Genomic DNA, 24,428 nt, shown 5'->3' on the forward strand with positions numbered 1-24,428 from the left:
AAAAGTATTTTTTTTTTGTGCACTGTTATCCAAACCTTTAGAATCAATACAATTGAACAAACCCAAAATCAATCATTTATTCAGCAATCATCATCTCCATTCTCAGCAGCAACCATCAGTCAAATCCCGCACTCGTTATAAATTCATAAATTGCCCTCTCAAGAATCTTTTACACATTTTATGGCAGTGATATCAAACTCTCATTGGCTCTCGCCTGGTTCGTCACCCGTTGCGTCATGCCATGTTTTAGGTGATGTGCGTTTGCATGAGAAATGCGCGCCTGTATTAGGATAAGATTTTCAGCGATTAATAACTTAAATTCACCTCTGTGCTTTATACAAAACTATTATATACCGCCGGAGAGGACTGCGGCTACAACACATCATCAGTTGGAGTACATTTGGTGCCACTTTTGAATTTTTTTTAACAAATAAATGATTGTGATTCCACACTCCCATCTGTTTGTTATGTTTTTCTTTATTACTGTAGACATTTTTAAGAAATGGTTATGGGTAGGTTTAGAGTGAGGAGTGGAATAAGAGGCTCAAAATATATTTTTAATGCTATATTGTAACTAAAATGACTTGTCATTTTCCTACACATTTCTGTTCATTACATTTTATATATTCTTTTTATTTTCTCTATGAAATGGTTATGTTTGGGGATACGGTTAAGGGATCAAAAATGGATCTATAAAATGGTTAAAGGACAATTACACAAGATTTAGATTTAAGATTTAAATACATGGTCTCTTGTATTCCTGATGGTCTCTGGACTGGGGCCGTGTGGCCAGACACCCCGATGTTTGTGCTTTTGTGTCTGGACACATCAACTCGGCAACTTGGACAGCTGCACCTCACAGCGGCCAATACCTGCACCAGTGAGATCTGCCTTTAATGGAGCAGAGGGACCAGGCCTGGCTTAGAGAAAGAGAGGAGAAGATGTAGCGCAAAATACAGCAAGTGCGATGGGGAATGATCATAACCCATTTAAACTTCTTTGTGGATATTTCATCTTAACATCCCAATCAGCGTCTGAGTGATGGAAGGTGGTTAAAAACGAATACAACTAATCAAAATAATGAACAGCGGTTGGTAGAGTCCGCAAAGAAATAGAGAAACTGAAAACGTCTGTTCGGCTGCCTCATGCTGTCTATTTTCCAGTTGATTTTTTCCAAATGCACACAAAGGAGCATAGCGAAAGGGCTGTGAGCCTGTTAATGAAGAAAGAATAAGAGCGTTAATGTAGTCTGGAGGAGTGAGAGAAAGAGAGAGAGACAGGGTGCGCCGGTAGTCTGGCTTGAAAAATATTTGTAAAATATGCATCATTAAACCATTATTTAAAAACATGTCTGGAGCCCAGCCTTGAAGCTTTTCAACAACTAATGCCTCTAGTTAATATCCCCAGCCATGCAAATATCACAATTTCACGCCTACTTCACATAATCAGCCATGGGTTTTTCTGTTCACCATGTGAAAAACAAAACGACACGTTAAAGATACTAAATGAAAAATGCAGTGTGCTGTTTGCTATTAACTTGTCTTTCTCTTTTCACGGCTTGCCATTTGTGTGTATGCGTGTGTTTGTGTGCATGAGAAAAGGCAAGATTTGTGGGGAAATGTAAATAGTGTTTTAGCAGACTAGACAGCGAGGACTGTTTCCTTGTCACCAGGGCCACTGTCGTTGCCAAGTGCAGCAAATCCATAAGGGTGGAAAAAAAGAGTGAGATTTTAGGTCGGACGACCTTTTGTTATTTCCTGCAGTGGCGGCTGGTGCTTTTCAAGAGCAGGTAATCACTCGTCAATGACAAAAGTGTACTTATGTTTATTTGTAGATAGAGAAAGCTGCTTCACAAACTACTGGTGAAAATACTTAATAAACATAATGAACCAAGCTCAGAACTGTTTGTGGCGTATCTGAAAAAGACAGGATTGTGTAAGCTAAAATAAACAGATTGCAAAGTTGAACCATCAGACAACATTGATTTCGCTCTTACATTTCAAAACAAAGTCAGTCATTGCTGTAAATTCCTGCCCATTTGAGAACTCAAATCGTCATATTGAGATGTCATGGTTCCATGTGAGACGTAAATATATTAATAGAAAGCCCTGGAACTAACAAATGATCAGTTATTGTTTCCATTGCAAATAGTGGGATGCCCTTATAGATTCCCAGTGAAGCACCGCATCCAGCTGGGACCAAGAATAACACATTTAGAGCCTTTTGTCCAATGAACATTGATCTTTACTTCATTAAAACCAAGCATTCAGTTGTGTGCCACTGACTTCAATAGACATGTTCATGTGGAAATAAAACTGACTGCTTTATTTGTATAAGACTGGTAAATAATTCATTCAACACAATATTACAGGGAAAAATAAACCTAACCAACTAGGAATACCCCCTAAACTCTAATATAGTCCTAGAAAGTAATGTTACAAATCGCCCCCTATACCCTCATTCACTATTCCCTACATTACTCCGCTCATATAGTTCAATTGAGTGAGTGAATTCGGACACTGAGTGCACCTGAAGACCTTGAATGAGTGCACTCAATAATGTCCACTATGGTTTCGGACACCACTACAAATGGCTGTCCCCTCAAATAGTGCCCTATTTAAGGGTATGGGGGGGGGGGGGGGGGGCATCATGATTTGACCCCAGCTGCAATGCATACTGGGTAAAAGGTAGTGCCAATCAACGCTCTCTTTCTCTCTCTCTCTCTCTCTCTCTCTCTCTCTCTCTCTCTCTCTCTCTCTCTCTCTCTCTCTCTCTCTATATATATATATATATATATATATATATTTCTCTCTCATTTACATTGTTACAAAATACTTCTATTCATCAAAGAATCCTAAAAAAAAGTGGTTTCCACAAAAATATTGAGCCGCTCAACTACTTTCAACATTGATAATAATAAGGAATGTTTCTTGAGCAGCAAATCAACATATTATAGTGATTTCTGAAGGATCATGTGACACTGAACACTGGGGTAATGCTGCTGAAAATTCAGCTTTGCCATCATCACAGAAATGAATTACAATTTAAATTTATTAAAGTAAAAAAACATTATTTTAAATTATAATAATATTTCACAAAATTACTGTTTTATTGTATTAATGATCAAATAAATAGAGCAGCCTTGGTGAGCATAAGAGACTTCTTTCAAAAACACTTTAAAAATCTTAGCAACCCCAAACTTTGTTTACATATTTTATCATTGAATATTGCGTTTCATTCAGAACTAGATTAAATTGTGGAAGTAAAATGTATTGCAAATGACATTTCACATTGACTTTTAAAACAATGGCCACTGGTTTGCTGCTAGCGAGTGAATAATAGAGGTGGGTTCAGATGAGGAAGCTACACAGCAGAAAGGGACAAAGTGATTGAGAGAAAGAAACATGGATTATTCTGTGAGACTTTATCGCCACTCGCACTGAACTGCCCCCGCTTGTTCTCTGCTGATTTCTTCTATTGGTTCTCTGCTGCTAGCTTGAGCAGAGACTTGATGCGGTTACCTGGTTACCGCCAGGCCCCGTTTGCAGGGTCACTTCATTAATTCTTTTCCTGGTGAAATGGTGGCATGCGTTGGTGTGTGTTTATGTTTGTGTCGGCTCAACAAAGAGCGGTTCGCTCTCACGCTCCACCTGCCGCTGCCCTGTTATCGGATCCACCCACACACACTCGAACGTTAGCGCATGGTGGCCAACTGTAGGCCTTAATTTTACCGCTGTCATATTAGCACACCTAGTAAATCTGGACAAGAAATTAGCTACTCTACGTAAACATTATGTCACTTCCCATTAGGGCTGAAGAGCTGAGACTGCTTAAGAGAGGATGAGAAACAGGATGACAAGAATTGCTCCTGAAGTGTGATGTCACACTGTGAGTGTGTGGGGCCTTCTTGTTATCAGATGTCTTATCTAATAGCAAATCAGCAAAATCTAAGTCAGCACCCTGACAGAGCAATATGACATTAATTCTGATCTATCTATTCATCTGTCCGTCTGTCTGTTGTTCGTATCCATCTATCTATCATTCTATCTGTCTGTCCATTGTTCGTTTTTGTCGCTCTATCTATCTGTCTGTCAGTATGAATATTCTTTGTTTCTGTCTATCTATTTATCTATCTGTCTGTCTGTCGTTCGTATCTATCGTTCTATCTATATTGTTCTATCTGTCTGTCGTTCATTTCTATCTGTCTATCGTTCTATCTATATGTCTCGTTCGTTTCTATCTATCCATCTATCCATCTGTCTGTTGTTCGTATCCATCTATCTATCTATCTATCTATTGTTCTATCTATTGTTCTATCTATAATTCTGTTTGTCTGTCTGTCTGTCCATTGTTCGTTTCTGTCGCTCTATCTGTCTGTCAGTATATCTATTTGTTTCTGTCTGTCTATCTGTCTGTCTGTCGTTCGTATCTATCTATCGTTCTATCTATATCGTTCTATCTGTCTGTCTGTTGTACATTTCTATCTGTCTATCTATCGTTCTATCTGTCTCGTTCATTTTTATCTATCATTCTATATCTATCCATCTATCTGTCTGTCTGTCGTTCGTATCTATCTAATTTCTATCTGTCTATCGTTCTATCTAAATTTCTATCTGTCTGTCTGTCTGTCTATTTATCTATCTATTATATGTCTGTGTGTCTGTATATATATATATTTTTTTATCTATCTATATATCTATCTATCTTTTATTTTCAAAACTTTCCAACAAGGCCAACGTTTAAAGTTGGTCTTGACAATTTTTTTTATTATTAAAAAAAGACATTTATATTCAATTCAATTCAATTCAATTCAAATTTATTTGTATAGCGCTTTTCACAATACACATTGTCTCAAAGCAGCTTTATAGAAATTGCATATATACATTTTATTTTATTTCAATTCATATTAAAATAATTTTTTATATCCAAATTTGAATTACAATTATGCATCCAGTATTATCTTAATTTCGAATTCAATTTAAATTCAGGAAAGTAAAATCTCCTTAACTTTGTAATGCATGTGTTCCCATCATACTTATTATGCATAATTGGGTGGTGCATAAATAATAAGGTTGCATTTTTCCATAGTTTGCCAATGTTTTTTGCACTTCTGCTTATGTTGATACTGTCATCAAGTTAGGTAACATGTTTTACAACATTTTCTATGCAGAATGATTTATGTGGGAAGAAAATACGATCAATTGTTAACAGTATCGTGTTTATCATGTTGAGGTGTGGGTCCGCAGATTCGTAAATATATATATATATATATATATATATATATATATATATATATATATATATATATATATATATATATATATATATATTTTATTAGGTCATATTTTTTTTATCAACAAACATTATGAATTAAAATCATATAATTGGGGTGTTTAAGGTGTGTTAGAAAATATAAATGTATTATTTCAACATTTACATGCTTATATAAATGTTAATTGGTAGTGTGAAGTGCTATTACATCAGATTTGGAATTAAGAGTCATTCTGTAAACTGGAATGTTAAGTTTACTCACTTTAATCAACATTATGTTGCTAAGTTAAGTAGATTTTACTTAATTTTATACCTCTGAAATTTACTCAAAACAAATGATGTGCAATTGTGTAATGTTTTAACTGTTATGATAATCACATTTATATAATTTTGCTCTGTATAAATATTAAATGCTTCATTTTGCTACCAGTTTTAGCCCTCAGACTCCAACCTGACAGTCTATATCTATACAGATCTATGACAAAAGCATAATGATTATACATGGCCATCTATGCTTGTGAACCCTTTATGATTTCTTTCTGACATGTCTTTATCAACCAGATGGATCCAGTAATGTGTAATCTATTCCAAGCAATCAAATATTCACGGTTTATTGTCTGCACAGAGTGAGGACAAATGAAGTGTCCATGCAGAGCGAGTCTGAAATTATCCAGGACGAAGGGGAAAAGCGCAGTCTAGTCTTTCATATTAATGCAGTCCAGAGATCATATTTGTAGGTTTGGGAGGTGATGCAGATTCTTGACCTGACCGGATCAATAGTGTACGCCCCAGAGAAATATAGATGAAGCACACCGAACAGGCCCGAAGCATAAGAAACATCTCTGAAGCTCTCGTTTGTTCTTTAAAAGGAAGATCAATGTCCCCCCTGCCGCCACTCGGAGAATGCACAGCGGGACACCGTGCTGGCAATGATACCCCTGTAAATATTTGATGACGGGATTGAAGAGCGGTTATACAATATAGTTTGCGTCTTCTCGGGCTGTCAGTTTTGAAGTCTGTCTCAGGGCAGCAGGCATCAGTGACTAACAGAGCCGAGCGGAGCTCTGTTTCGGGGCTACTGTTCATTTCACGCGCTATCACTTTTTGTATTGCCCGACTGAAGACTTCACGGCTAATCAATTATTCATGAGGCACTAATTAAAGGACAAAATAAAGTAACGTAATTAAGGGCAGTTCAATTAAACAAGAGATCATTGGCTTTTAAGTTGTTGGTCAATAGAAGATGACATCGCCAACTTTTTCCAGACCCGGCGCGCGGCGTCTTTTTCCCCGAACATGCTGGAGCCTTTATTTTAAACCATATTTCTAATGTTCTCTAAACGTTCCCTGCTGTCCCCCTCTGTGCTTCACAGATTCTGGCAAAAACGGCAGGTTTGGAGCGCACCGTCTGGTTCTATACTTAGCCAGCCAGCACTGACGCTCGTGTACACACGCGCACCTGGGCTAGCGTCTGTCCGTCTCCCCGATTGGCACAGGTGTGCTGTTTTGATTGGCTGCGTGGTAATGGCTAATGTGTTCCCAGCTAATGCTGCTGTCACAGCTCCTCATGTCCATCCCTCTCCACCTTCATCACCATCCTCCTCCTCTCCCGGGCACTGACCCAAAACATGCCCACCGCTATCATCTCGCCCGACACCCACCCTCTTTCCTATTCTAGTCACAGAGCTCCTACCTCCCTCTCCGACACTGGGCTTCATCATCCACATCATTATGGAGATTATCCCATGTCTTTTATTTAATGGTGGCTAATGTTTCACCAATAAAGATGAATGAGGGGAGCTGTGAAGCTCTAATTGGAGGGACATGATGTCTGACTCTGAGCCGTTGATAATGTCGACACTGCCAAACAGTTTATGAGGCGCCATCACCAGTCTAAGTGTGTGTTTAGAGGTGGAGGGGGAGCAGACACTTAGTTCAAGTACTCATTGTTTGATAACCGAGTGTGAGAGAGCGCCGGACAAAGCCGCTGTGTTAATTGATCTGTTTTCATGAGTTTTACGTGAGAGTTTTTTGAGCATGTTCTAACATTCATAATGACATGACTGTCTCCCGTCAGCTGCTGACTTAGCCTGTGTATTGAAAATCTTGAGGACATACTATTTACCTTTAGTTTTCCCTCTAGTATGTGTTATTTTCTTATTTATAAGAATAATATGAACAGAACAGGAGGAGGAAGTGTTGCATTCCACTACAGATAATCATTATCAGTCACATTGATATAATTTTTGTTCGTCATGCCCTAGTTTAATCCATCAGAAAAACATTGTAATGCCATTTTTTAGTTCTCTGGATATCGAACCCATGACCTTTAGCACCATGCTCTGCTATATGAGACTTTTTCTTCTGTGAAAGTGCACGAAAAAGACAATGCTGCCTTGAAATATGGTCACCTGATTTAACACAATATCACATGAATTATTCCACCGGACTACGGTATCTCTTACTTTTCTACCTAAATCTTAACATCTCCTGATCTGTTTTCACTGGGTGCTCTAAAACTTATTTTCCCCCCTTTTCTTTACTTATCGAATAGAATAGAAAGCATTTATTGTCAATATACTCACGTAAAAACGAAATTTGGAAAAGCTTTCCCTTGGTCCCGGAAAAATTATACAACAAACACAAACAATATTACATTTGACACAAATTTTAAACTTTTAGAACAAAAATAAACAATTTTTAGTCAAATTTAAATATTGCACTAATAAGAAATATATTGCACTAAACCTGTTCGTTGCAAAGTTAAAAATAATGAAAAATAGCGCCCTGAGACTGTATATGTATGTATGTATGTAGCAGAAAGGGATCTGTGCATATTAGAGTTCATGGTGGTTATGGCTCTGGGGAAGAAACTGTCCTTGAATCTCCTTGTTTTGATGGACCTGTAACATATAATCTCTTATCCCTTACTGTGAGGATTTTTAGAAGAAAAATGCATTAGTTTCAATACTTTATATTTATCTGTCAAAATGACGGAAAGCATTTAAAATTTACTGTCTTTAAAAACTTTTTAAAAGGTAGGAAATGACTTCGCGCAAATAGTTGCATAAAACAAAATTGTTATCTTGCAATTTATAAAAATAAAAAAAATTATACAATAGCCGAGACACTTTTCTCAGTACTTCGGTCCCTTTTTCAGCAGTCTATGTGGGCTAAAATGTACCTACAGGCCAATTTGCATGTTTACATACTTTTTTTTTTTCAAAACTGTTAAACGTAAGTTCAAAACCTAACATTATACAAACTGAGTAGACAAGAATTAGTTAAATTTCTATAGTAATGCCATATTGAAATATATTCCAAATCTAGAAAATGAATATCAAAACTGAACACCTTGACAGGTGACATGCTGCATCCCAGTTTGCCTACTTATACTATACCCTAAAAGTATGTACTGTTTTGTAAAGAAAAAGTACACACTTTTGAATGTGTTGCAGTAGGCGAGCTTTGGACAATCAGTACTACTTCGTCATAAGTAGCTGCAACATTCTTTCAATTTCATTACCATCGATACAAAAGAGGCAAGGCAAGGCAATGTTATTTATATAGCACATTTCATACACAAATGGTAACTCAACATGCTTTACATAGAAGAAATTTAAATAATTTGAATAATTTATTTAAATAATAATAAAAATAAATAAGAATAATTAAAACAGTTTAGAAAAAAAAATAAAATAAAATACAGTACAAACAGTCGGACGAACAGTGACACAATACTCGTTCAGTAAATGCACAGCTAAACGGATGTTTTGAGTCTGGATTTGAATGTGACTACTGTAGGATGACACCTGATCTCTTCTGGAAGCTGGTTCCAACTGCGGCTGGCATAGTAGCTAAAAGCAGAATCACCATGAACCCTTGGTATTTCTAGCTGATGTGATCCTAATAATCTGAGTGATCTGTTGCGTTTATATTCAGTGAGCATATCTGTAATTTATTGAGGTCCTAGGCCATTGAATGATTTATATACCAGTAATAATACTTTAAAATCAATCCTAAATGTAACTGGGAGCCAGTGTAAAGACCTGAGGACTGGTGTGATGTGTTCATATGTTCTGGTTCTGCTCAGAACCCTGGCAGCAGCGTTCTGTATGAGCTGCAACTGTCTTATCGTGTTTTTGGGAAGGCCAGTTAGGAGTCCATTACAATAATCCTCCCTGCTGGTGATGAAAGCATGCACAAGTTTCTCTAAGTCTTGCCTGGAAACAAAACATCTAATTCTTGCAATATTTTTGAAATGATAGTATGCTGATTTAGTTATTGCTTTGACATGAGTACTGAAACTAAGGTCTGACTCTAGAGTCACACCAAGATTCCTGACTTGATTTTTAGTTGTTTGACCCCTAGAGTGAAGATTTGCGTTCACCTTGAGAACTTCATCTTTGTTTCCATATGCAATGACTTCAGTTTTGTCTTTGTTTAACTGAAGAAAGTTTTGGCACATCCAATTGTTTACTTCATCAATGCATTGGCACAGGGAGTCAATGGAGCTGTAATCGTTAGGCGATAGGGCTAAGTAGAGCTATGTGTCGCCTGCATAGCTGTGGTAAGCGATTCGGTTCTTTCTCATTATTTGGCTCATTGGGAGCATGTACAGGTTGAATAGGAGTGGCGCAATAATTGAGTCTCCTATACTCACATAACCTCTTTTATTAATAACAATAATAAAAGAGGACAGCTAAGAAATAATTTTGTACTGTGATATAAACATGAACCATTGAACATACACTGCAGTGAATTCTAAACAGTAGAGAGCTGTTATTATTCTTTTGTAAAGGAATACAAAAAAAACATTGTGTAATCTACATTATAGTGGTTTTTTTAGGTTATTGGGTTTATGAATGTCAAAGTATTTGTCGTTTGAGAAACTTTGCTAGTGTTATGAAAGTAAAGTGTTTTTTTTAGCTTAGTTTTAATACATTTTTGATGTGGAATTTACTGCTGTGCCAATGGTGTTGAAGAGTTTTGAAAAAGTGACCTTTTGGGCAATGAACCCTTTTTCTTTTTCTTTTCTTTTTTTACAAAAATTACATAACAAGCATTCATGTTAAAGGGATAGTTCACCCAAAAATGTAAATTCTGTCAAAATTTACTCATGTCCTAAGAAAACTCTCTCACCCTATGTCTTCTACAAAATACAAAAGAAGTCAATGTGGAGCAGTGTTGGTTTAGGCTCCATTGACTTTTGCTGTATGGACAAAAACTGAAACATTTTTTTGTATTTTGTAGAAGAAAGAAAGTCATACAGGTTTAAAAGGACATGGGAGTGAGTAAATGATGACAGAATTTACATTTAATCTCAGACCTGTTTGCTGGATAGTTGCTTACAACAGTTTGGAGATCAGAAAAATTCACATTTGATACATTCTGTCTTGAACTGGAGCCACTTGAACGCATCAGCCAGGGGATCTGTGTAGTCTTATTGGAGCGACTCTGAGTGCAGGACAAGCCAACCATTGAGGAGCAGATTAGATTAAGAATAATCCTTTCGCAGCGCGCTGAGCCCCGTCTCTGCAAAGTCCACTCACAGTGCATCAGTTACACCGCTCTGCCCAGCAACACCAAGGGCCCCAGTCCACCCAGAGGTCTTCAGCCATTCATTCACTGAGACTGAGATGTTCTTTTTACTGTCCACATAGGTCATGACACAATCACTGTCATTTTGCAGATTTGGCGTTTAGCAGAATAGATGGACAGAAAGTACAATCTGTCTGTTGGCCCCTATGGATCCTGCGGTTCGGAAGCCCACGTCTTATCCCTGGAGCAAACTTCTTCTCTGCACTTTCAGCTCAGGACTTGATGGCAGATCTGACTCAAACAGTGACAGAAAATGAAAGGAAATAAATGGGTAGAAAAAAGAAGAAAGGGCAAAGCATCCAAAGTTCTGCATCACTTACTTTTCAATTACGGCAGGCGAAGCAGAACGAATTGTTAGTGCCATTTATTGACTGTGCCTTTCTCGTTATTAAAGTACAAGTGAAGAAATCCGTCCTTTTGTATAACAACCTGCCTGTTTTACAATAACAAAATGTTTCTTCTCTGTCAGACAGCCTTTGTCATTTGAAGAGAAACAAGGAAAAGAGAATGGCAGGGATAGCAAAACAGCATGCTGGCAGAAACACTGATACAGTCAGAATCGGCAGTGATCCTGAAGAAAACCTCTTCCCTCACAGCATTCAGCTGAGACTATTGGTGCAGAACAAAAGTAATAGGTGAATGAATCGATTATGGTAATGATTGGCTGCCTGAAAGATATTTCTTATGCCGTATAACAGGGATATGAGAGATATTGAAAACACATTAACGGAGAAGCAGCTGTGGATACCTATAGCAGTGGAAAACCACAGTGTGCTTTTTCATCCTTGACTTGTGATCCTTACACTCAAGTTTATGTTCCACATAATAGACCACATACAAAACATTGTGATGAATCTCCAGTTCAATTCAAAAGAATGCAAAATGGTGCATTCATTCTACAGTCTTTCCATGTTGGGGCCGCTGGACTGCATCAAATTTCTTAGACTATACTTGGAATGTCTTTTAAATATTCTTTTAAATGCAAGTGGCAATTTAGTATCTAATAATATCCTACAACAATTTCTCAGAGAGAGAGAGAGAGATTTTTATAGCTATTGCTATAAGCCAGGGGTGCCCAATCCTGTTCCTGAAGATCTACCTACCTGCAGGCCAGGGTTCAGTTCCAGCTCAACACACCTGCTCCTGAAGATCTGGATTAGCTGGTTCAGGTGTGTTTGATCAGGTTTAGAGCTGAACTTTGCTGGAAGTAGATCTCCAGGAACAGGATTGTGTGTCCCTCCTATTATCGGTATTTTAAAGTGTATGACATGATTCTAATTAATACTACATATGGCCGGTAACACGTATTATTTCACACAATTCTGGACCTTTCTTGACAAAGAATATATTTGCAAACCCAGTTAGCATAATTCTAGAAGTCTCTGTATGCAGTTTGATCCAAACCTGGTCAGAACTGACCAGGCCACAAAGCATGCTGGGTAACTGGAAGCACTAAACTTTGGCCCTGTTTACACCTGGTATAATGATGCGTTTTGGTCGATCGGATCACAAGTGGACGACACTAAATACAGGTGTAAACGGCGTCTAGAACGTTTTGAGCTTTCGACCACTTCCAGAGGTAGTCAAAAACAATTTTGATTGCTTTCTTAGAGTAAACACTCGTGTGGTCGAATCCATTCAAACAGCCCACCTACTCTCAGCCTACTGATTTAATGTGTAAACATTATGGGAAGAGCGCTGGCCAGACAGGATTTAAGCTTTGTCAGCTGGAGACCCCAGTTTGGTTTGAAAACAAAAAACTTACCAAGCACAATGTTCTCTCAGCATTTCTGATTTCTAACACACACTCACGGCATTTGGTGTGGTCTTGCGGCTGCCAGAGCAGAAACGAAACTGCTACTTGTGTGTTTTTCTGTTGTTTTTTTCTGTTCTGCATACAGTATTGTAAATTGTGTGAGCTTATTTCGTCCAATAGGTCCAAAGATCTGAAAAAGCGCATACATTTACCCGCCCATAGACCCTCCTCTTGAATAAATCAGGACAGAAGTGGTCAAAAGAGATGGATTAAAACACCAGGTGTATACGGGAATGCGTCTCCCTCATCTACTTGTGATCTGAGCGACCAAATCACATCTTATTACTTAGGTTTCAACAGAGCCTTTAATAAATGACCAATTTATGAATTTGTCTGTAAATTTACTCTAAATGAAAAAACAACAACTTTATATTGGAAACCTGTTTGATAACAGTCATGAATTCAATATTTAGCATGCTTTTACAACAACTGAGCACTCTTATACATTTGTATTGTAATAACTACAAAACTCCATCTGGAGTCAAAATATTTGTATAATATAAAATATTTTATTAATAATCATTTACTATCTTGTTTTATAATATAATATCACTGTAATGATTATTATTAATAGTAATAAAAACAACTTATTTTATAAAAATCTATTATTGGTCAAATTGTCTGTATTTTTATGTATTTTCTTTCTTTTTTTATAATTAAGAGCAAACGACAATTTGAACCCCCATAATAAACCTATCATCACATCTGTTTTGATTAGTACAGTCTGTAGCGTCCAGGCTCTGCATTTCCTCAACTGATGCGCACCAGCCAGACTAAAGCAGTCGATCTCAGAGGCCTCCCCACTGTCTCCCCCCTCTTTGTGTTTATATATGTTTTTTAAAATATTTTTTTGAGGGAAACTGTCAAGCCCTATCCCAAAGAACAGGGACCAAAGAGCAAAAATAATGTACGCTTTCGTGCGTTTCTTGGAGGACGACATGTGCTACGCGTTACCTGTGTCAGACGTGAAAGATTTCCAGCCTGTGCACAAAAGAGATTTTGATGATCAGAAGGTGTATGTGGTGCTGAGAGGCGCAGGCCATCCTGCCAAAGCACACATCCTAGCCCTGGCAGGTGAGTTCTGTTCTTCTCTTCCTTTTAACTATAATAATAATAATATTCATACATAACAGTGACACGCATTACGAAAATGCTTGAAATGTCTTGCAACTTTGATATGAATCATATTTGCATGTGCATGAACATCTTTTTCTGTTTAGCTTTATATTATATTTATGGCGTATGATGAAAAGTTATCATACAAATCATAATTTTAATTTCACATGAATTGCATGAACATGCTTTAACACGTATGTATTGAGTTGTCGAGAGAACACTAATGCTGTAACCTGAGTGTTTTGATGTGATGAATGGATAGACGGAGAAGATGTCATAGGTTTGATGTCTTCTTGATGATTCTGGTGTTTTTAGCTCATCGTGATTGCGGGGTTTGTGTAATAGAGAGATGTAATCGTGTCATTGTTTGACAAGCTCGACCATCTAAATATTAACTAAGGGAAAAGTGCGTCGAAAATGTCTGAATAAGTTCATGAAAGTAGAAACGAAAGATAATAGGATTTTAAAGGCAGAGAAAGAGGCTCAGGATGCTAAGCGATTGTTAGCTTGCTGCTAACGCTTCTTTCTTTTATCTCCGGCGCATAAGAGCTTAACAGCGAATAAAATAATCATCATCACAACACTAACTATCTATCTGAACTGATAAAGATAAGGAAAATCATACACGATAACCAGAAAGTTCTGTATTTCACCGTTTTGTTGTGTTTAGCTCAAGCTGCTAGGTTACTGTCATTACATTAGCTAGCCAGGTAACTTAACGTAAAGGGTTATTATTGTATGTAGTTTTTTTTTCTTTTACGCCCTTCAGTTTGCTTGAAACCTTATGCCAGCATGTTATACTGTTAAATTATAACTTGTCATCGTATTATGTGGGTTTTAAACCAGTGCTGGTGGCAGATCTGTTGTCATGTGACACTTCCTACTTGAGCTCAAGCAGACAGTGAAATCCTCCAGCCACTTTCACTCCTGCCACTCTTCAATCAGGACTAGTTAGATACATTACTAATCTACATGTGTGGCTTAACCTGCACTTACAACCCTGATCTCGTTAGGGAAAGAAGTCTGCCGTCCAGCACAGCTTTTAAATCAGTCTGCAATCTGTTGTGGCCGACCTTGAGGCTCAAATGCCATACCTGGCCAATGTAAAACTTTTAATATGTAGTTATTAACAATTGAGATCTTGTGTTGATGATTTTCCACTTGGCATGATAAGGGGCTAGGTTTGCACATTAATATGGTCCGTCTTCTCCAAGCGGCCTTGGTTTCTTGACACTGCATCACACGCTGACAACTGTGACGACCCCGCCTGTCAAAATCATATTGATGCTGCAGTCAACGACGCTTTGCAATGTTAAACGCTCCATTAATAGTTTATTGCAACAATAGCTAGTCATCTGTGTCATTACAAGGTTACTGGGAAACTTCTCCACCAAACTCATAAAATGTTTCTCTTGCTGATGTATCCTTGTTTTAACCATATCATCATTTTAGATTACAGATGAAATATTATTTGCGCCTCTGATGCATTTCCCCTCCTCTTTTTCAGAAAGCATTGAGGAATTTGAACACAGTATTATGCAAAAGAAGATGAAAATACCCAAAATGTCGAACAGGAACACAGTGGAGAATCACTTTGGTGAGGAGAGAATGCCGCTAAGACATAAAAAGGTTGGTCTACCCATTTTTAAGATTTGGAGACTTTTGCAAGCTTTCTGTTACTGGTCTGGATTTGTTGATGGGGAACATGTGGACAGATTGGGAATGGCTCAACAGGGATTTTCTGCTGATTTTAAGAGTGTGATTTATACTCCGCAAACAAAACAAGAAAAACATATTAGAACATGTTTTGACGCTTATGGAATTTGTCCTGGCATTTCAAATGTTTCAAGCCAGTTTTGTTTAATCTTGCAGTTTTAGCAAGAGACCAGAAAGGCCATTTCTTTTTTCGGTGGGCTTGTTGTGTATTTTTAGTGTCCTGACTTGAAGTTTACGACCCAGTTTTGTGTGCTCCTTCAGTTCATAACTTAATTACTTAGTTCGATCTTGGTGTTGAATATAATCTGAGTTGGTGTGTAGTCATCATTTCACAGTTTAACCATTGAGCCAGTTTAGCCCTGTTACAGTGGCATTAAATATTAAATCATGAGATTCTTTTTTAATTAGCGATGTTTTGATAGTTTTAAAATTAAAAAGTTGTCATTTTTGTGGGTATTGATGCAGCTGCTCTTCCAGCCATGCTTTAAAGGGAAGTCATGGTGTTCTTCACTTCCACAAAATGTGAGTGATGCTTGCAGTGGCAAAACTCGGCACTCGGTTGCTAGGGTGTTTCTAGTGGGTTGCTGTGGTGTTGCTATGCAGTTGCCAGGGTATCCTGGATGGTTGCTAGGGCATTGCTAGGCAGTTGCTAGGGTGTTCTGGGTGGTTTCTATGGTGTTATGCGTTGTTGCTATGGTGTTCTGGGTGGTTGCTAGGGTGTTTTGGTTGGTTGCTATGGTGTTGCTAGGTTGTTCTGGGTAGTTGCTATGGTTTTGCTAGGCGGTTGCTAAGGTACAATAATGACATGACGAAGTATGACCCCCCTCTTAGCACACCTTACTGTATTTTGCGAACCAGAAGATCCTAATTAGGTGTTTGGGGTTGGAACTTAACTCTGGAGGTAGGTAGATATCCAAAAGCAAGTAAATTATTTACATGTACACTATTTGCACTGGTCAAGATGCTCAATCTTGTGATGCAGGTTCAGTCACAGGAACAGCAGCGGGCCAGTTCCAACTCCTCAAAGAGCCTGGCTGCGGTGGTGGCACGGCTGGAGAGGAACGCAGTCAACTCGTACACGGAGGGAGAGGAGCTGGACAGACTCACCACAGAGGAAGAGGAAGAGCAGGACGAGGCCGTGGTGCCCCGTGTCCTGTACGAGGATCTGGTGCACAGCTACAGGCAGCAGGAGGAAGAAATGAGACGTCTGCAGCAGGAACTGGAGCGCACACGCAGGCAGCTGCTGCAGCAGGCCAAAAAGCTGAAGGAGTACGGCAGTCTGCTGACCGAAGTCAAGGAGCTCCGGGATTTCAACCGACGCCTGCAAGACGTCCTGCTCATGAGGCTTGGCAGTGGTAAGATTTGCATGAATCGCACATATAGGCCGACTTGACCAACTAAAGGCCTGTTCTCACTGCACACAATATTCACCAAAACTGTTCAACAGATCAAATTTTTACTGTTCTCTGAATCATAGAAATTCATTCTTTTGATTAAAGCCTTGTCGTGCATCTGTATTGAAAACACAGACTGTGTTTGAATAGGCCTTAACATAGATTTTCTTATTAGCGGCTACAAACATGGCTCATCCAATCAATTTGAAGTCTTAAATATCTGTTTTATAGTGCTTGGAATGCAACGTAATGTTAACCTTTTAAATGTATGTTTTTTTTAAGAGCTTTTTAGAGCTTTTTTTTCTCATTACGACAAAAGCAGCAATGGCTAGTCAGCTTTTAGTAGGTTATAGTGAGTGAAGTATTTCAATTAAATTAAGAATGAATCTTCAGACAGCAATTTAAAGGGATAGTTTACCCAAAAATGAACATTTTGTCATTAATTACCCTCAAGTTTTTCCAAACCTGTATGACTTCCTTTCTTCTGTTAAACACAAAAGAAGATATTTTAAAAAGAAAATGGTGGTAACCACACAGATCACAGCACCTATTGACTTCCATAGTAGGAAAATATACTATGGAACTCAAAGGGTGCCATCAACTGAACAAAATGAGGATGACATATTTTTCATTTTTGGGTGAACTATCTCTTTAAATATGTTATTTTATAATTTTTAGGGCTGTCAGTCAATTAAATCCTTTGATTAATGTGATAATTATTTAGCATATCAAGTACTTAATTAATATTCAGCATATCAGGTAATTAATTATGTCATGTAATTGTTATTAATTACTCGAATTAATCACACACTTCAATATTTGCTGAGAAAACCCCCCAGATGAAGATAATTCAAAGTCTGGTGGATGTAAGAATTGAATAGACATTACAAAAAAAGTGACTTTATAAGTCAGTATATTGTATTATATGGTCAACACATTTAACACAATTTTTTTTAATTATTTGTATTTGGAAATGTGCTAGACTGTCTTAGGCCATTAAGTTCAAGTTAACTTTATTTGTTTAGCACATTTACAACAGCCACTAGGCTGACCAAAGTGCTTTACAGAACAACCAGATTAAAAGATAGTAAGACCTGCATTAAGTTTACAGTTGTTGTTTTTCCGCATCTCTTTATAATTAACTGTACTAAGTTAGCATGTTAAATTGACAGCCTTAATACTTTAACATTTTTATGGGATGTTCCACATATATCTGAGCTGCAGGGTTTGATTACCACTCAGATGAAGACTACAGTACAGGCTGCTTAAAGAGGACATAGTGTCCAGAGCGCTCAGGCCAGTGTCCCGGCCAGCTGGGTTACGTGTGTGTGTGCGCGTGCGCGTGTGCGTGTGTGTGTGTGTGTGTGTGTGTGTGTGTGTGTGTGTGTGTGTGTGTGTGTGTGTGTGTGTGTGTGTGTGTGTGTGTGTGTGTGTGTGTGTGTGTGTGTGTGTGTGTGTGTGTGTGTGTGTGTGTGTGTGTGTGTGTGTGTGTGTGTGTGTTGTGTGTGTGTTGTGTGTGTGTTGTGTGTGTGAGTGAGAGATTGGTGGGGGAACAGACTGTGGTCTGGAGCAAGCTGGTGGAGCAGGCTAAAGATTAGACCGGCCAGGGCTCTTTAGGGTCAGACGTGCAGAGCATTGACTGCTATTAAAACTCAACAGATACATTAGAGCTTAGTGCGGCCAGCCACCAAGCCAGTTTACTGAGCTAAAATGTCCCGGTTGTCTTGAGGCACGGGAGAGCCATGTTTTAGGCAGCGCTCCAAAGAGAGGTGCCAGGACTTACTGCAGCCACACTGGACTTAATTCAAAACTGTCATTAGAGAGCAGGGACCGTCTGCCTTCAACACTTTCTCAGGATTACACTCATCTTTCTCTTTAAATTGTGCTTTACTGAAGAATGCTGATCAATGGTTTGCTTTGCTTCATATAGAACCGATGCATGATAATGGTACACAGACAATCAAAGCAGAGGTGGTAGAGCCGATCAGTGAACCACAGGAGACGTGTCAAGAAGAAGCCAACACTAGCTCTACCCACTCCCACTCCCCGTCCCCGAGAACCGTCTACACCTTCAATGATGGAAAAGTATGTTCTCCTGTATGTTTTTACGGTCTTTTCTATTGCAACTGATTCTCAATCATCCCAAAAATCCACGTCCATTCTCACTTTATTTCAGTCTGTTTTTATCAGCAAAGCAGCCCAGTAGTCACCACATATTATATATATATATGTATATAAGAATCTACTGTTCAAAGGTTTTGGGTCAGTAACACCTTTGGTGCTTTTATTCAGATAGGATCCAAATTTATAAAAAATTCCAGTAAAGACATTTATAATTTTACAAAAGATTTTTATTTAAAATAATTGCAGCTTATTAGAATGATTTCTGAAGGATCACGTGACACTAAAGACCGGAGTAATGATGCTGAAAATTCAGCTTCACCTTCATAGGAATAAATTCAATTTTAAAATATACATACTACAACAGTTATTTAAAATTGTAATAATATTTCACAAAATTACTGTATTTTTGATCAAATAAATGCAGGCTTGGTGTGTATGAGACTTTTTTCAAAAACATAAAAAAAAATACTCCTAACTATATTTATATAACTTGCATCTCATACAGTAAATTAAATAAGGGCATGTTAATTGTGAAGAGATTTTCCAGTGTTATGGAAGTTGCCGTCGTTGATGTTTACTTTATGGATACAGGCGTTATTTCAGGCTATCGTGAAGGAAAGGGGGCTTGACTTCAGCCATTAGTTCATACTGACAGTAATCCAGCAGCTCTTTTAAGCTGTTGTGTAAACAGGACAATTCAGTGATTTCATTGATGTTCCTCGTGTTAGTGTGATTCAGTGTTTCTTTTAATGTTTTGCAGTGGTTTGGTTTGTCTAATTGACTAGCGAAATCCTTTCTACAACCATTCCCCCGTCAGTCTCAAAGGGCCTTTTAACCAGAACGCTTGCTGTGATTTTGAGCCCTGTTAGCAGACACCAGGTCCGCATTTTGCGTTCCTCCGCCTGCCTTGCATGACAGGGGGGAATTTGTGTTACATGCTGAAAGGGTTCGCAGTTCAAGCGTGAAGAACAAAAGCAAATTAGGCCCTTACACATACGCACACATATCTGGCATTAATTATTTGTACCACAGGAATTGCCCTGAGTGACAGGTAGCTGTAGAAAAGCAAATCTCCTCTAAAAATGCTTGTCTGCTCGACCAGGGCCTAAAGCACATTAGTTGCATTTGGGAAAAGCCGCTGGATTGGAGCCCGAAGACTGCTCAGGGTGACAAAGCAGAAGGCACATTACCTCAGCTGTTACTCACCAGCTGCCCATCAATCCACCTGATGGCTTGTTGGGCCGTCTCCACAGTGTGGCTTAAAAGTCAACACTCTGGTCTGGCATCTGTCAAAACACATTACAGCATTTAATGAACCCGGACACCTCGCCACTGAATTTATGAGTGACTCGTCTCTCTCGTATGTGGTGATCGGTTCCTGTATCTCAGAGGGTGGAGAAAGTATGTAGTAGAGATGCGCGGTTGGCGGTTATAGCCGCGGATAAATCGCGGATCGGGCGGATGACGTGACGAAAAAAAATATTTTAATTAAATTTGGGCGGGTGGCGGGCGGTTTCTAGTCTCGCGGCTGTCATCAGCAGCGCCTTGTATCAGCGGATGGGGGGCGGGAAAATTGGTCAAAAACGTTGGTGCGGATGGATGGCGGACGGATGATGAGTTTTGTGATGAGGTTGCGGATGAAATAATAGCCCATCCGCGCATCTCTAGTATGTAGAGTCCCTTGTTGCGAGATTAAATTACTCAAAACACCATGATCTTCACTGGTCAGACTTCCTACCGTCATGGAAAACTGGTCAAAAAAGTCATTATAATTCTATATATTTTTCTAGTTATGCTTTGCTTTAAAATATTTCATCAGCTAATTATTTCTCTTGAATAGAGTAAAACAAAGCTTGCAAACATTTGGAAAGGTCATGGAAATTCATTGGTCAAAATTTGTTTGATTTATTTATTTGAATTATAGGGATCATACAAATGTTACGCTTTAGTAACTCCTTGTGATATAACATATATTTACTTGTATTTAAAAATACTGATGGATTTTACAGAAATTACCCTGACATACCTTTGGTTCCCAATATCATCTGTAGTGTGTGTCTCTACCGGTGTATATATATATATATATATATATATATATATATATATATATATATATATATATATACACTCACCTAAAGGATTATTAGGAACACCTGTTCAATTTCTCATTAATGCAATTATCTAATCAACCAATCACATGGCAGGTCCTTCAATGCATTTAGGGGTGTGGTCCTGGTCAAGACAATCTCCTGAACTCAAAACTGAATGTCAGAATGGGAAAGAAATGTGATTTAAGCAATTTTGAGCGTGGCATGGTTGTTGGTGCCAGACGGGCCGGTCTGAGTGTTTCACAATCTGCTCAGTTACTGGGATTTTCACGCACAACCATTTCTAGGGTTTACAAAGTCACCAGATCTCAACCCAATAGAGCATCTTTGGGATGTGGTGGAACGGGAGCTTTGTGCCCTGGATGTACATCCCACAAATCTTCATCAACTGCAAGATGCTATCCTATCAATATGGGCCAACATTTCTAAAGAATGCTTTAAGCACCTTGTTGAATCAATGCCACGTAGAATTAAGGCAGTTCTGAAGGCGAAAGGGGGTCAAACACAGTATTAGTATGGTGTTCCTAATAATCCTTTAGGTGAGTGCATATATATTAGAGCCCGACCGATATATCGGCGGGCCGATATTATCGGCCGATTTTAGGCATTTTCCTAACTATCGGTATCGGCATTTATAATGGCCGATAAATGAATATTTTTAAAAATGCGGGTACGGTGATTCATGTAAGGGTGGCGCTGCCAATAAAGCACCTAAAAGCTGTCGCAAGAACTGGCAAAAATAATGATTATGAATACAACAAATATAGCAAGGAGACATTTTAATTGTTTATTAATAAACAAGTGTTTTCAGTCAGTGTCAGCCAAAGATGAAGTTGACGATGCTGACTCGCGATCTTCAGTGAGCGCGCGCCAGAGAGAAATGCACATTTCATACGATTACATGAGTCTGTCTGTCTTTCGTTTTGAATTGTTCTGTTTAAAAGTAGACATTTCAATTTAGATATATTTCAATTCTCAGGTCTATACGCTGAGTTTCGGTTCATGAGACGAGCTCCAGTTCAACCGCAGGCGCCTCCGTGTCGAGATTATCTATCGTCTGCTAAATTTACTTCTTATAAATTAAATCCAGGCAAATGGCTGATGAAACATTGATTAAAATTAAGATACAATTAATACAAAACGAAATTCACTTTGAAACGAAAGGTTTTTTGTGCTTTCTGTTTGATGTCTATGTGAAAGTTTCAAAGCATTAGTGCCGCTTTCAGAGCGCTCACGTCCGTAGTGCTGAACTGTCGCGTCTGTAACATTGTTTTTTCCTCATAAATGCAAACACGAAAAATAAAATAAAATAAAATAAAATAAAGTGAATATTTTATGTAGCCTGTGGAGACTGAGAGCCAACCCTTCTTCATCCGGTGGGTAGTAGCCTACTTGTGATTTGCTCAGTGTATTACACAGAATTGATTTCTCTGCTACAAGCCTCTGTCACGTAATTGTGTGAGCTTGTGACTATTGCAAGCGCGCAGCTGAGAAGTCCTGATTATATTGTCTGCTATATTTAGGCCTTCTTATTTATTAAGGCAATTGGTTGATGAAACATTGATTAAAATGCGTGGCGCGAGCGATCTCCGACAGTAAACTGATTCTGCTTTGTCTAGGGTAAACAGCTGTTGCGACGCGAGCAGTAACGGCCGCGTCCGGTGTAGACACCGTGTTAAAGCTCATTCTGCCTGATAACGCTACGTTACAACATCAAGCAATATTCCAAAAATGTATATAATTATAACACTTTATATAGGGCCATTTTGCATTAAGAGTAGCCTAGTTTCACGTTTAGTGCATTTTGCTTACTAATTATTTAAAATAGTATAAAAGTACTGTACATATGCAATTAAAAACGTTTTCATTATGATATTATTCATTTTACTTTAGTAAAAAGATCTGAGTTCTTCCTCCACTGGTAGAGATTAGAGGAATTAAGAGTAAAAATAGAAGATAATAAGGTTTTGTCAGTGACACTTTTTATATATTTATTGATACAAGTTATGACTAAATTAAAAGACAAAGTCGTCGTTAGTGAAGATTATGCAACAGTATTTAGAATATAATATAATATAACATGCAATGCAAACTAGTTTGGTTACAGCTCAGCTGTATAATTATCATTCTATCATTCCCCCTGCCTCCATTACATATCTGTGTCACACAAGTGTTTGATTACCACATTTGAGTGATCATTGCAAAACGTGTTTATAAAATATATTTATTCTGTTTATAGCTACTGTGTAAAGTACCCATCAAAAGTTACACACCAATAGGAAAGTGTCCAAACTTTTGACTGGTATACTGTACTATAATACACATAAATAATATTGCTACTGTATTATAATATACACATAAATAATATCGGCCGATATATCGGTATCGGGCTTTTTATACTCCCTAATATCGGTATCGGCATCGGCCCCCAAAAATCCATATCGGTCGGGCTCTAATATATATACACGAGACGCGTGTATGGGGTGGTGATGGCGCAGTGGATAAGACACATGCCTTTGGTGTGAGACACCCGAGTTCGAATCCACTGCGAGACACCAATGTGTCCCTGAGCAAGACACTTAACCCCTAGTTGCTCCAGAGGCGTGCGACCTCTGAAATATAGCAATTGTAAGTTCGCTTTGGATAAAAGCGTCAGCTAAATGTAAAATGTAAATGTAAATAAATGTAAATGTATAGATGGATGTCTGATTAGAGCCGTACAAAAAAAACCCCACAATTTTTATGATTTAGTTTTCTAGATTCTTTTTTAAATGCTAAACATCCTACATTATCGGCAAGGTTTGTGTAAACCTATGAGCAGAACAGTTCAATATGGTACACAACTACTGTTAACAAGCTTGAATTACGCAGAATGTTGCATGTCATCCTCCATAAACAGAGTTATTTAATTCATTGTGAAAGAAAAGCTACCATGTCTCAGACACACTTCGGGGAATAGACCACATGGCAATTAAGTGGCAGAACGTGAAAGCAAAATCTTGTCTTTGTCAGTGTGTGTATGCTCCATATTTGAAGAAGAGCGTCTCTCTTGCAGGTGCACTTGGGTGGAGGGATTTGGGTGGAGGAGGAGAAGTGGCACCAGCTACAGCGGACACAGGGAGACTCGAAATTCACCAAAAACCTGGCAGTAATGATCTGGGGCACGGAAACCCTGAAGAACCGCAGCGTGACTGGCGTTGCTACGAAGAAGAAGAAAGATGCCTTGCCCAAACCACCGCTCTCACCAAGCAAGCTCAAAATCGTCCGAGGTAAACACTCTAC

At 38.4% G+C, this 24,428-nt stretch overlaps 1 protein-coding gene across 6 annotated transcripts in view; it reads left to right on the top strand.

Annotated features, from left to right (window-relative positions):
- Positions 1-24,428, top strand: part of LOC143732405 (cytosolic carboxypeptidase 6-like) — a 370,731-nt gene that overhangs the window by 255,924 nt on the left and 90,379 nt on the right. For 2 of the 6 annotated variants that reach the window (XM_077223442.1, XM_077223444.1), the window contains 4 exons: positions 15,312-15,433; positions 16,503-16,875; positions 18,845-19,011; positions 24,202-24,415. The exons of 2 other annotated variants lie outside the window; for them this stretch is intronic. In XM_077223442.1, coding sequence (XP_077079557.1) covers positions 15,312-15,433; positions 16,503-16,875; positions 18,845-19,011; positions 24,202-24,415 — 876 coding nt within the window. Of the gene's footprint in view, positions 1-13,426; positions 13,763-15,311; positions 15,434-16,502; positions 16,876-18,844; positions 19,012-24,201; positions 24,416-24,428 lie in introns of those variants that run through there. 2 more of the 6 variants (XM_077223447.1, XM_077223443.1) reach the window with 2 other exon arrangements.

The sequence above is a fragment of the Siphateles boraxobius genome, unplaced genomic scaffold (assembly GCF_051911475.1).
Source record: "Siphateles boraxobius isolate OS27281-9 unplaced genomic scaffold, OSU_SipBor_1 9, whole genome shotgun sequence".
NCBI classification, from domain to species: Eukaryota; Metazoa; Chordata; class Actinopteri; order Cypriniformes; family Leuciscidae; genus Siphateles; species Siphateles boraxobius.